This window comes from Leopardus geoffroyi, chromosome B1, assembly GCF_018350155.1.
Source record: "Leopardus geoffroyi isolate Oge1 chromosome B1, O.geoffroyi_Oge1_pat1.0, whole genome shotgun sequence".
In the NCBI taxonomy this organism is placed as follows: Eukaryota; Metazoa; Chordata; class Mammalia; order Carnivora; family Felidae; genus Leopardus; species Leopardus geoffroyi.
In genome coordinates, this window is record NC_059327.1 from 28,235,268 (window position 1) to 28,250,214 (window position 14,947).

Here is a 14,947-nt window from a genome sequence, read left to right on the forward strand (position 1 = left end):
TTCAAGTATGTCATCTATTGCAAATGCACACATATAGCCTGCTGAGCCCCCTGTGTTACTTGTGTGGTCTTCCACCAATTTTTCAGGGCAAAACATTGGGACAGAGAGTTTTCTCACCCTGCTTTTTGGGTTCCTGATCTAGGAGCCTGCGATAAGAAGTTTCTCCTACAACCTTCTGTGAGTACTCATCAAATGGCAAAGTAAAAACAATCTGTTAGTGAATATCCTGGGTGTTACTTTTTTTTTTTTTTTAAGATTTTTTTTAAAGATTTTATTTCTTGGGGCACCTGGGTGGCTCAGTCGGTTAATCATCTGACTTCAGCTCAGGTCATGATCTCACAGTTTGTGAGTTCGAGCCCCACGTCACACGCTCTGTGCTGACAGCTCAGAGCCTGGAGCCTGCTTTGGATTCTGTCTCCTTCTCTCTCTGCCCCTCCCCACTTGTGCTCTCTCTGTCTCTCAAAAATAAATGGAAAAAAAATTTTTTTAACTATAAAAAAAAATTTTATTTTTTAAGTAATCTCCACACCCAATGTGGGGCTTGGACTCACAACCCCGAGGATCAAGAGTTGCATGCTCTATTGACTAACCCAGCCAGGTGCCCTTATTTTTTTTTAAGTAGTCTCTACTCCCAGTGTGGGGCTTGAACCCATAACCCCAAGATCAAGAGTTTCATGCACTACTGATTGAGCCAGCCAGGCACCCCGTGGGTGCTCCCTTTAGATGTCAGTCATAGTAAAAAAAACAAACCAACCCCAAGATTTGAGGGTGGGAATGACAAAAATTTTCTTGCTTTCCTAAAGACAAAATGAAAATCCATTCCACTCAGTATAAATATACTCCAAGTTACAAATAGCAAATGTGTATCACGCATCTTTTATTGCTGAGCTCAGCCATATGCTGGACATTTGGAATTAAAGAATCAATGAGACATTTCTGACTTGAAAGGAGCTTACAGTCTTTGTAAGAGTGGGAGACGCATGCAAGAAACCAGCCATTAAAACAAAGTGAGGTAAATAATGTGAAAAATGCTTCTGCTTGGTGTTAATAGGTCTTAAGAGGAAGACTATATAATTCATCCTACTGGGATTTAGGAATACTTGTAAGAGTAAGGCAACCCAAAGATGAGTCTTGAACAATCTTTTTTGAGTTATACATGTTGAAAAGTTGAGATGTCTTTATTTTTAGAAAGAGAGAGAGGGGTGCCTGGGTGGCTCAGTCGGTTGAGCGTCCGACTTCGGCTCAGGTCATGATCTCGCGGTCCGTGAGTTCGAGCCCCGCGTCGGGCTCTGGGCTGATGGCTTAGCAGGCTGGAGCCTGCTTTCGATTCTGTGTCTCCCTCTCTCTCTGCCCCTCCCCCGTTCATGCTCTGTCTCTCTCTGTCTCAAAAATAAATAAATGTTAAAAAAAAATAAAAAAAAAAAAGAAAGAGAGAAAGAGACAGCATCAGTGGGAGAGGGGCAGAGAGAGGAAGAGGGAGAATCTCAAGCAGGCTCCATGCTCAGCACAAACTGTGATGTTGGGTTTGATCCCACGACACCGCGTCATGACCTGAGCCGAAATCAAGGGTCAGATGCTGAACTGACTGAGCCACCCAGGAGCCCCAAGAGGTCTTTAGACAGAGGAGACACATGTGAATGTATAACTTAAAGCATTCCACTGACATTACGTGTGTGGGTCTATGCAATATGGGGAAGTAAGAGGGATACACATCACACCATCAGTCTTCTATGGAATGATTTAAGTTGATGAAGAGGAACAAGAGACTTAACATCCTTGACAAGATCTCAATCTGGCATAGTAACTTGGCATTATCTGTTGGCCGAACCCTTGGTTTACCACAGGAGTGAAGGGAAGTACAAGCACATCCTATAGAACATATCCCTGGTTAAAGTATTCCTGGCAGGACTCTTCCTTTTTATTTTTATTTTTAAATTGTGAAGTACATAACAAAATTTACCACTCTAACCATTTTTTAACTTTACAATTCAGTAGTAATATTTTCATTAATATTCAGACATGGTTTTAAAACACCTTGGTTGGGAATCAGTGGATTAGGAGTCATCAATTACTTGACTTAGCAGAACTTCCAACATGAAAAACACACTCACTTCTTAATATAACTAAAATAATATTAGCCAAAGGATTATAATTATTTGTATGCACATAGAGCAATTATTTTTTAATTGAACATGCAAAAATCTAAGATTACTGTAATGCTTTCTGTATATTCTGTAATTCAAAATTTAAAAGGGATTATGTATTAGGTACACAAATTGATGTATGGAATTAAAAATGCAAGTAACATGTCAAAGAAGAGAAATTTAAGCAGATCTTACATTCTTTTAATCCAACAATACTGGAAACTTTTAACTGACGTTCACAAAGACGACCTGAGGTATGAAAATATCTTGAAGGGTCCTCTGAATGAATTCATTATGAAATAAGCAAATAATGCTTTCCTTCATGGGATTGACATAAAGATTAGTTGATGCATGCACAAACAGAATAGCATACTTTTAGCACAAGTCACATGATCAGTAATTGCTGACTAAATGTAAATGAAATCTTTAACCAAACATGTTCAATTGACTAGTTTTCTCAAAACAAATGTTTTCACATAAAAAAATGAACCTGTCATAGACCTAAGTATTATTCTTATTAAATAAAGGAAAATACACTTTAAAAATGAAAGGAGTTACAAATCCCAAGATATATGCAGCTTCCTGTGACAAATTAGAATGCAATGTATTAAGAGATTAAGAGTTCCATAGAATATTTCAGAGGAAGCTTCTTACAAATTAAAGAACCAGAGGGGTTCTTTAATGGTTACAAGATTCAGGAATAAGATAGTAACAATAAAGCAGGCAGCAGAGTTTACACCTCAAGAAATGAGTAGGATATATAGCCTTACAAAATTTTCGTCTTAATTTCTAACAAGTTCTTTTAAATCTTATTTCCACATTGCATTACTAAGCAACAACTTCTTACTTTCTCAGTTTCTTGTCATTAGCTAAGAATCTGTAGTCACTGCTCTTACAATTATATTCATCAGAGATAATTTAATTTTCTTCCTCCACAATATGCTATTTTTTAAGCTGCATGAAAAACTGGGAGTTTATCATGGTACTCAAGCACTGTCAATATCGTAAACATTGAAATTAAACTATGCCTGTAAAAAAAAAAGATTTAATAGTTTTAAAATGCCACATATACCTGAACATATTTTTTCCCCTAAAATTACACCCATCAAAGGGAGTATGTTATGTGGCGCCTGGGTGGCTCAGTTGGTTAAGCGTCCAACTTTGGCTCAGGTCATGATCTCATGGTTCATGGGTTCGAGCCCTGCATCGGGCTTTGTGCTGACAGCTCAGAGCCTGGAGACTGCTTCAGATTCTGTGTCTCCCTCTCTCTCTGATCCTCCCCTGCTTGTGCTCTGTCTCTCTCATAAACAAACATTAAAACAAAAAAGGAGTATGTATGGAGCCTTACTCTATTGCAAAGACTTAAGTCATTACGTAATTTAAAGAATGTCTTTGGGGAAGAAATTAGCCTGAAATGACCTCAGTGAAAAGTAATTTTGATATGTACACAGATTTAAAAAGCATACAGCTCAAACGACTTGTAAGTAAGGACGATCTGCCTTGGAAAATTCTGTCATTGGCTCTAATGATGGCAAAGACATTGATGTCGAAGATACAGGACAGGATACAATGAAAACGGTTCTACAAAATGAGCTAAAAAAAGCATTTTAAATATTTTTATATAATATCCAATTGGTATTTAAACATGTATCTATATCTCTAAAAGTTTATATATTTATTTAAGTTCACTAAACAACAATTTTGGGAATCTTCTCATTGGGGAAATGGAGGTAGAGTTTTATCTTTGGCTAGATTCAGAACTTAGGTTGTAGAGGCACTTTTACATCAATGGAAGGCAGAGTGATATAATTAAAACATAAGAATATAGAAGTTAGGTTGATTACCTCACTGAATATATCAGCTTACATACGTGTCATCCAGTCATTCTCCATTCCACTACTTTGTTTCTTCCATATTACTTCTCATGATGTGATAAACACACGTTTATTACTTGTGTCTCTTGAACAGCAGGAGAACTGCATGAAGGCAGGGACTCTGGTTTATCCTATGAAACTCCAGGCAGTAAAGAAGTTTGTAGAGTGAGGGGAAAGGAAGGAAGGTGATAAAGGCAAAACCAGCTGCAGTGGATGGAGGGCTCCAGCACTTCAGTCATCTAATTCAGCCAGTTCTTTGTGGGTTGTTTTTCATGTAATGGGCATGTGTAAGCCAAGGACCAACCATGTATTTGCTCATTAGTCAAGAAACAAAATAGGAAAAAAAAAACCCAAAACACTGAAACTAGAAGGAATTCAGTTTATTCAGATAACTCTTAAGTTCCAAAAAACAATAATATTGACAAATAAGCAGCGTTTTTTGTTTGTTTACAACGTTTGCTCAAATTTTAATTTGCTCTTTTACTTTTAGGACCAAAGCACATATTTGAGAGGGGGAAAAAAGAAAATGCTACAGTTTTTCATGCTCTGTTTCAAAGTGCAGATTTTAAAATGTAACTGAATGTTTAGATATGTGTTTTTCATTTTTTTGGAAGAAATTAAAACTCATGAAATAAAAATATCACAAGACAGTATCAATAGAATCTGAATGTTGTTTAAAGAAAGCATCCTTTTAACATTTAACTTCTTGTTTACCTAATAGAGACATTTTTAGTAATAAATTTGTAACATCTTTCAATAACCAAGCATAAATCAAATGACTGAGACAAAGTCATCTTTTGAATAAGTGTTAGTATTACTGTTTTAATACCTGTTCAGGAGTTCAGAATTTTACACTATTTTCAAATAAAACAACTGTATGGACAACACCCCCCTTCCCCCACCTGTATTATTTTGATATCACTTTAATTCTGTAGTCTCCAGATTCCTTCTTTCAGTTGCAGTCTTGGCTGGACTTTTCCTCTTTACTTTCCCCTTGTTAGAAAAGAACCCTAAGTAATCTGAATTCTCTCCTATTTGGTTACTCTGGGAGGCTTACCCTGGGAGTTCTTACTGTTTTTCTAAATTGAAAAATTAGTTATTCTACGATAAATTTGGCTGAATTATACTCTTTTTGGAGGCCTGTGCTAGATAGCATAAAAAGTTTGCTCACATAAAAAGTCTGAGAAAACTCTGAGGCTCTGCTGTCTGTTTATTAGATTTAGTCAATGCAAAGTCTGTGTCACGTTTTTTGGGCCCACTAGCACTTGGGGAAAGGTCAGGTCAAGAGGGATCTTTCTAGCTGGAATCTTACAGAAAACAGGAATGGATGTCAGTGGGCAGAGAGAGTGCTGAAGACCATAGTTATACACTACACCCCTGTTCTACGATGATTATTACTGAGACATTTTTTGCTTTTGTGGAGTGCTGGAAAAAGAAAAAAAAATCTATGACCACAGGATTAAAAAACTCTATGTGCTGCATTATTTAAATCACTAAAATACAACTAATGGCATATTCTAAAGAAATTAGTCCTTATTATTTGCTACAAAATCACTTTTAAAAAAAGTTTGAATTGTGAAATACAATATAAAAGAAATAATCTTGTGGAAAGGGCTCACTAGAAAAGGTGCTAAATGTGCTTTAATTTCAATATGATATAAAACTACTTCAAACATAAAAACTTAAAAAATCTCTACTCAAGGACAAACAGAAAATATGCAAACCAAATTCCCTATTAAAATATAGATTGTAAGTAAAAATTGAAAATATTGAAATTAAAGGAATTTGTTGCATTAGACACAGAATTGTAAATTATATGAAGTATCAAGAATTATAAAATTATTGGTCTGATCGATCAATTAAAGTAAAAAAATCCTTTTTTAATCTAAGGTAAATGGCACAATGTTACCATAAACAATATATCAAAAAATATCAGACTTTACAAAAATCTTATTTTAAAGATTTTACTACTATTGCTTAACTTTAATCATATTAAATGTTACATTTACTCTCCTTACTCCATTAGACTAATCTCAAAAGAATCTTTATATAAGCTGTTAACAGTTGTGATAGAAACACTTCAAAATATAAAATTCAAAATACTGTTAATGTTTCTGATATTGAAACATTAACCTATTGAAAATACTAGCCTACTGAAAATATAGATATTGAAAATAGCCTAGTACAGTTCACTAAAATATTGCACGGAACTAATTTTGGTATTTTAGATGTCAGAAATCGATTTCCAATTGCATTCTATGATACGCTGTTACATTTAAACATTTTATACAGGGCTATATGGTTTATATTTCCTACCACATTTACATATATAAAAAAACGTTAAGTAAAAAATGCTTGGAAAAACTTGTTAAATCCCCTTTATTTCAGTAGACAGAAGCCTTTTTTTTCATTGTCTTGGCTGAAATGGTTCTTGTTGCCACGGAACTGGAAGAAAAACCACAAAGATTTGAGATAAGTTAACAATACAGACTAATGGCACACAATAGTTTAGTGGAAGACCTGAGTTAAGTTAGAACCAAGATATTAGAGTTCAAACTGCACATCTGCCCTTTGATAGCCATGGGATCCTGAAAAAGTTATTTAAGGCTCTTCAAGAAGTACTTTCCTTATCTGTAAAGAACAGTAACATCTCTTCATCCCTCGTAGGTATTCTGGGAGATTCAAATGGAGTAAAGGATTCACTGTGCCTTGCACACAGGGCTCACTTGACCCCTTCCCTTAGTTCCATTTATGGTGCTGAATACAAGCACCATGAGCAAAAACATCAATAAATGAGTCACAAGGATTTTCACACCTTTAGAAGGAGGTAGTTCCTGAAAGCCTGAGAGGTGATCTCTAGATTATTTGCACTCAGGAAAACTGAGTGTTGTGCTTATTGCCTAACACTGTTAGAGTTGCTTTTGAATAACTGTTTCTTTTCCTTTTATTTTCACTTGATTAATATAACTAAGCAGGTTAACAATTAAGATTTTTGAGAATCAAAGCTGGACTTGATTCCGGAGAGATCCTTTTATTTAAGAACACAAGAAAGCTCAAACTGAGAACCTCTGTGAAACAATTGTATTCAAGATTTTCTTCTTCTGAAATGAAAATTTCTACTTCGATTCATAGGTTTGCCACATCTACTATAGGTTGGGTGTTTAGCCTTACAGGAGCAGCAGCACATCAAGTTAATCAAAAAGGAAAAAGTACATGGGGCGCCTGGGTGGTTCAGTCCGGTGAGTGACTAACTCTTGATTTCAGCTTGGGTCATGGTCTCACGTGGGATGGAGCCCTGCGTCTGGCTGTGTGATGATGGTGCAGAGCCTGCTTGGGATTCTCTCTCTCCCTCTCTCTGTCCCTCCCTAGCACGTGTGCACTTCTTCTCAAAATAAATTTAAAAAAAAAAAAGGAAAAAGGGCAGTCATATACTTCCCCACTTCCATTCCTATTTCTTTCTCCTCTCCTGTATAGTTTTTCTTCAGGTTCTGTTTTAGATGAACAATTTCCAGTCCTGTTTAAATTCATTTGGTGGGCCAGGTGGGAAGGGAAAGACACAGAGATAATTAGAATACCATATAATACTCACATGCCATATCATGTGAGAAATGTGCACAAATAGTACAAGAGGAACTGTCATATGGGAGAACAGCAAGAAGTTCAATGTGGCCTCAACACAAAGGTAGAAGTGGTGGGAGATGAGGCTGCATATACTGTGAAGGACCCTGCATTCCAAGCTAAAATATTTGAATTTTACCCTACAGGTCACAGAGTGTCAGTAGTAACTCCAATGATTTTTTTTAAACAAAAAAAAATTCTTTTTTTTGTTAAATGTTTATTTTGAGAGAGAAAGGGCACGAGGCGGAGGGCAGAGAGAGAATCCGAAGCAGGCTCCATGCTGTCAGCACAGAGCCAGATTCAGGGCTTGATCTCACAAACCATGAGATCATGACCTCAGCCAAAATCAAGAGTCAGACACTTAACTGACTGAGCCACCCAGGTGCCCCTATTATCATTTTTTTGAAGTTTACTTATTTTTAGTAATCTCTACATAGCCAACATGGGGCTTGAACTCATGCCCCTGGGATCAAGAGTCGCATACTCTTCTGACTAGCTAGCCAGGAGACCTGGGAAATAACTTTTTAATTTGAAAAAAATTCTCTTACATTTCTCTATTTAAGACCTTAAAAGATTGTTAACTTTACTTATGATATACATTACCTCTGATGGTAGAATACTGGGGTGTTAGTGGATAATTGTAGTTTTTGCAGAATTATTAATAATTGTTTTTAAAATTTGATTTAATACTGGTGTATATAAATTTTAATTTAATTTTAAACATTTATGTTCTAATTATGATATTAAAACTTTTTTTTTAATGTTTATTTTTGAGAGAGACAGAGTGCGAGTGGGGAAGGGGCAGAGACAGAGGGAGACCCAGAATCTGAAGCAGGCTCCAGGCTTCGAGCTGTCAGCACAGAGCCTGACACAGGGTTTGAATTCATGAGAACCTTGAGATCTTGACCTGAGCCGAAGTCAGATGCTAAACCAACTGAGCCAACCAGGCACCCCTAATTATGATATTTTATAAATAGAATTGTGCTTAAGAGAAAAAAATTACAACTTCTAGTGGCAAATTACTAAGTTGTTTCACGTATGCCCAAATATTGTATTAGAATACCAAGAGAAAGAGGGGCGACTAGGTGGCTTAGGTGATTCAATGTCCCAACTCTTGATTTTGGCTCAGGTCATGATCTGAGGGTCATGGGATCCAGCCCAGCATCATGCTCCATGCTGAGCATAAAGCCTGCTTAAGATTCTCTCTTTCCCTCTGCCCCTCTACCCAGCTCACTCTCTTAAAAAAAAAAAAAAAAAAGAGAGAGAAAGGTTGCTTTATCAGATTGAAATTTCTTTGCCAAATTGGTTTTTTACTCTTTTTTTCCTCCACTTATCAATATAATGTATTTTCACAGTAGGAAATCTAGAAAATATAAAAAGCACTCTCCACAATCCCGATTTATTATGCAGAAGCAAACAAATTAAAATGTTGTTGCATTTCATTTCAGTATTTCTAGGCATTTTTTTTAAGTCTATTTATTTTTAAGAGAGAGCAAGTATGGGCATGAGTAGGGGAGAGGCAGAGAGAGAGAGAGAGAGAGAGAGAGAGAGAGAGACAGGGAGAGAGAGAATCTCAAGCAGGCTCCATGCTGTCAGCATGGTGCCAGACATGGTGCTAGATCCCAGGACCCTGGGATCATGACCTGAGCCAAATCAAGAGTCAGATGCTTAACCGACTGAGACACCCAGGCACCCTTAGTCATTTATTTACACAGGTATATTTATATGACATAGTTTTTAAAACTGCCATTGAAAATGTTTATAAACTCTGTGATTGTTGCATTGTATTTTGCAGTGTGGATTAACTATAACTTACTTATTTCCCAAAGTTGGGTTTTACTAAAGGACATATTTGTGATATTACCAGTCTTTGACAGCCAGATTCCCATGTGACAACATAATTCAACTGCCGAAGATAGGAACAAGACTACAAATCTACACAGAAAAATGACTGCTATATATATCACCATCTGTTGTAAATTCCATTTACATAAATGTACAAAAATAAAAGTAAAAACTCAATAAAGTGAACGTTAAAACTTATAAAACTCACCGTAAGTCCAAGGAACTTGTGGAAGCACACCTGAATCAGGAGGGTAAGGGTATGCAGCTTGTGGGAACGCTTGATGGGGAGCATACTGTGAAAAAATCGGCTGCTGAAAATGATAAGAAACAGGCATTTGAGATTGAAAATGCCCATTCACTGGCACCAAGTCGTTTGCTTGTGGCTCCCCAGAAAAGTAACCAGAATATTGAGAGTACAAAAGATTAGAATGTGCATTTTGGACGGTACTTGCAATTGCAGTCAACATCGCAGAAGGAGGCGGCTGTACTTCATATGATGTTATCCCATGGTATGTCTGGGTAATGGAGCTGCCACTGCTGTTGTTGTAATGATAAACACACCATGCGTAGTAAGGATATGAAGTTCCAAACGGGTGCTGAGAAGAATTATATATTGGGGTACATGCAGACTGTGGAAGTTCGTTCCAACACGCTGCAGCATTCTGAGTTAGGACTTTGGAATTTTCATTATTCTGTTGTTCAGAAAAAGAGTGTTCTGTGGTTTGATTTACACTGAGGGTTATGTTCCCAGATGCTCCAACAGGTATAGTATTGGGACTGAATGTATCCTTCATGCATTTTCCTTTTAACTCAGTTTTTGCAGGCTGTGTTTTATTTACTTGAAGAACAGGAAATTTGTCCTGGATAAATTTGGATTCTGAAGGATTGGTGCATGCAGAATTTTTAATAGATGAATTTAATATTTCATGATCTTGAAGTTCAAAGACACTGTTACTTGTTTCTAAATTGGCAGGGATGTCCCTAAATATGCCGTCTACACTTTTTTGTTCACAACTCACAAAACAACAATCTTTCTTATGACTCTTTGTTTCAGCAGCACTAAAATTCACATCCCTTTTCTTCATGCTACTTAAGTTTCCCTGTTGTCCAGTGAAATCTTCTGAAGTATGAGATGAAATATTAGTTAAATCTATTTTGCCCTCTGACTTTGATATGCAAGTGTCTTTTAAATTCTTTAAAGGTAAAAGTGAGCCAAGTAGTGATCTTTCCATTTCAGCCTTTTTTGGAGATACATGGTTTCTTTTCAGATTGTCAGATGAACTTGGTCCTATTTCACTTTCACTTTCGAGATGAGATCTTGTAGTCCTATTAAGTGTAACACATATATACAAACAACTTTAAATATATGGAGTCCCCAATTTTAATATAAACACGTATTTGAAATTTTTATTCAGAAGAATTCTTAAGATTTACATTTTCTCTATCAGCAGTATATATGTAACTTATTTACCCAGTTTTACTCCCTTGCCTTGAATTTAGCTACTTTTCCTGCTGACGGTGATAATATTCCACATTTCAAATGTGTTTCTAATATATTTTGAAATATATATAGTGCAGTCAATATTGTAATTACTTTATGCATTGGACAATTCCTAGCAGAGGTGTTTAGAAGTAGGCAACTATGTCCAATATTTTACTGTAGTTTTGCATACATATACCTCCAACTGTTGATGATCTTCGTTACTTGTAAATGGTTATATGCAACTGATGAAACTTGTGCAACTATATGCAACTTGTAAATGGTTATATGCAACTGATGAAACTACCAGCTGTGCCCTGCCCCTGCCAAAAGACCACCTACTGTCATCAGGAGCTACTAAGGTATTTTGTCTACTCAAGGTTGACAATAGGAAACACAGACCTCCAGAATACCATGCCAATTTAATATCCTTGACATTTCTACCTAAATTTAGACAATTTCAAGCAGGCTGAAGGAAGTATCCACTAGGGAAATGTCTAGAGTCAGATAGCTAATATAGGTCCCCAGGATAATTATATTTTTTTGGTGTCTCATCAAATTCTTTGAATTGCATGTGGAAAAGAACATGTTGAAAAGAAAAAAGTAATCACTGCTCCCCAGTCAGGAGAAATTAATTTTTGGCCTGGAATTTATATATCCAATTCATGAAACTAAAAGCCTCATAGTTTACTTAATCCAGCTTCTCTCAAAGGCAGCTGAGTGATAACCTACATCATCATCCAATCCCATGTAACACTTTGACATTTTGCAGAGACTACAGTTTGGACTTTATCACATTTCCAATGAAGTTTCAGTAATGTCTCAACCCTATAGATTGACAGCAGCCTGTATGGTCATTCTTTTATGTACTCTCTTAGAGGATATTCTTCCATGAAGACAGCACCCTGTATTAAACTTATCTTTGAACTTATTTTCCGCTATGTGAGACAAAGTTCGATTCTCTGAGTAGCAAATACCACCTAGATTTAGTTACCAAAACTAAGATGATTATAGAAGTGGTTTATGTTAACCCTTTACAAACCTATTCATCTTTATGCCACTATGCAATTATTTCAAGAGTCTAGAAAACGATTCTAGAAATGTAGTAAATAAAATGTGTATTGAAAAAAGCAAAACCAAGTAAGACAGAAATGAGAATGCTAATCTTTTGTATTCCATATTACTCATTCTCCTTCATAAAACAGAAAAAAAAACATGGAAAAAAAATGAAGCTTGTCATAAACTGAAAATATTACAGAGCTGAATGAAATAAGAGATGGTCCACATGTACAGTGGGACCATTTCATGTCAAAATGAAAAAATATGAACAGTGTAGTGAATTTTTCATAAAAATAATTCAGTTCAGAAATAATAAAAATAATTCATTAAAGGTTTTAAAGCATCCTTTCATGAAAACAGCTGTGTATTTATAATATACGTATGCGTGTTTATGACCAAATTCTTAGTAATATAAGTCAGCAATTTCTATCTTTTAACCAATTTTGAAATCTGATTGGTCTGTAACAATTACAAGTTTAAAAAACTCAATCTAATCACTTGTTATATTATTTCATCTCCTTTTTTAGCCAACCAGCTACTAATCCCCATCAATTCTTTAAGTAATGTCTGTCAAGTATGAATTTTACTTTCTTCCTCTAAAAAAAAATCACTCTTCTCTAACTTACTACTTCTATCTCTACTCAGAACTTCCTTATCTTTAAATCACTTAAAAAATACATTTCACAGGACATTACCCTTCAATACTTACAGAATGAAGTTCAAAGTCTTTAAATCTTAATAAAGCACTGTATAATCTGAAACCTTATTCTCCCCCTCCTAAATTTACTCTTGTCCTTTAAGTTACAGGTATGATCCAATAGAGGTATGTAAATAAATGTCTTAGTATTGTTCCTTAGTATGTGCTTAGTTCTGTTTAGTTTTTCTTCACATAGGTCTGCTGGCAACCTACCTGGAATCCTTGAATGTTGCCTTTTCTCTGTTGATTTTTGTGACATCTTTTATGTCAACCTGTGTTTAAAAGTTACAAAGAGAACCGACATTGGCAATGTTATAAAATACAATACCTATATATTTTCATCACAGGTACTTACAATTGCTTGTTTGGTCATCATCTAAAATGCACTGTCTAAAACAACATTCATTAATGATCCTCCTACCTTCAAAAACGAGTGATTCTGTTGGACTTCCCATTATGTCTTAAATGTTTGGAGAAACTTTGAAATAAACAATTTACAATATTTTTTTATCCCCGTATCTCAGAACAAATCTTGGGGTCCATTTATCACTGCCTTTTTTTAAAAATACATACTCCTTTTAGTAAACCGGTTTTTAAGCTCCATTGTTAAATAATTGCCAGATATGGACTTTCTTTAAGTTTATTTATTTTGAGAGAGAGCATAAGTGGGGAAGGGGCAGACAGAGGGACAGAGAAATCCCTAACTGGCTCTGTGCTGCCAGTGCAGAGCCCGACATGGGGCTCCATCTTATGAACCATGAGATCATGACCTGAGCCGAAATCAAGAGTTGGATGCTTCACACACTGAGTCAACCAGGCGCCCCTGGACTTTCTTTTTTCAGTCTGTCAGACAGCACCCTCTTGTAAGCCTTGGGTGACTTGCTACTCCCAACTGTCCTCAGAATCTCTACCCTTTAAATTACTGAAAAACACATTTCACAGGATGTTACGCTTCAATACAGAATGAAGTTCAAATTCTTTTTGCCTATATTTAAGACATTCTATAATCTGAAACAATATTTGTCTCCATCTTTAGTTTACTACTTGTCCACTAAATTAAATTTTTGTTCCAGACTTAATTTGAAACTCATTTCTCAAATAATGTCAATAAACATTGTATCTTTGCTCATATTATTTTCCATAACTTAGATACCCCCTCTTCATTTTAATCTTCATCAAATACCATTTTTTCCTAATTTAAGGCAACGCTTTGGCCTATGCTCTTCCATGAAATTAAAAAACACAATTTTTTTGTTGTTACTTTTCTTCTCAATACTTACAACACCTTTTTATTATTCTCATTTTACTCTTGATGTGGAGTATTACTGTTGTTTTGGATGTATGCTTACAAACTGGTTGTTTATTAAGCATTTTCCTATAAACACAGTGAAATAAATGATTGGTTTCTTGGTGTCTAGAATTAGTTTAACAAATACAATTACAATAAGCTGAGAAAAAAATCCCATTTTTCATTTTGCATATAGGTTTCTCTTCTGAACTGAAATTCCCAAAAAATTATTTTAAGAGAAGCCTCTGAGGGTAGAGTAGAGGCAAGTATCAGTTTATTATGGGCTCTGGAGCTAGACTGCCTGGTTTTATATCCATTTACTAACTCTGTAACCCTGGGAAAGTGACTCAACCTTTCTATGTGTCTGTTTTCATACCTTTACATAAGGTAATAACAGTACCTACATCATAAAGATTTTGTGAAGAATAAAGAGTTAATATTTGTGCATTTATTACAACAGTGCCAGGTATAAAATAAATATTTTCTATAATTTGTTAAATAAAACTTGTTTATGTAGGACTTCTTGTAACTCCTTTATAATCATCTATTTAAATATATCTGTCCTGGGGTGGATGGGTGGCTCAGTTGAGTGTCGGACTCTTGATTTTGGCTCAGGTCATGATGATCTCATGGTAGTGAAATTGAGTCCCATGTCAACGTGGAGCCTGCTTGAAAGTCTCTTTCTCTCTCTCTCTCTCTCTCTCCCCCCTGCCCCTCCTCTGACCCTCTCCCTCCCTCGCATGCTCTCTCTAAAGTTAAGAAAAAAAATCTGTCCTATTTTTCCATGTGGATGATAATGGTCAAGAACACAGGTTCCATTAGCCAATTTTTAATACTTACTACATCAAGTATAGCCTTGTTATATAGGAGTTACTCAATAAATTACTAACTTACTCACATTCACATTGGACTATTCCTTAAGAAGTTATATAAATTTACATT

General features: G+C 35.7%; 1 protein-coding gene across 3 annotated transcripts in view; it reads right to left on the reverse strand.

The window, feature by feature from the left end:
* Positions 1–4,383: 4,383 nt before the first annotated feature.
* The window catches only part of TEX15 (testis expressed 15, meiosis and synapsis associated), a 101,714-nt gene continuing 91,150 nt past the window's right edge, over positions 4,384–14,947 (reverse strand). For 2 of the 3 annotated variants that reach the window (XM_045456106.1, XM_045456116.1), the window contains exons 9-11: positions 12,931–12,989; positions 9,690–10,807; positions 4,384–6,463 (exon numbers count right to left, since the gene is read on the reverse strand). In XM_045456106.1, coding sequence (XP_045312062.1) covers positions 6,426–6,463; positions 9,690–10,807; positions 12,931–12,989 — 1,215 coding nt within the window. In that variant the 3' untranslated portion in view covers positions 4,384–6,425. The remainder of the gene's footprint in view (positions 6,464–9,689; positions 10,808–12,930; positions 12,990–14,947) is intronic. The other variant, XM_045456123.1, reaches the window with a different exon arrangement.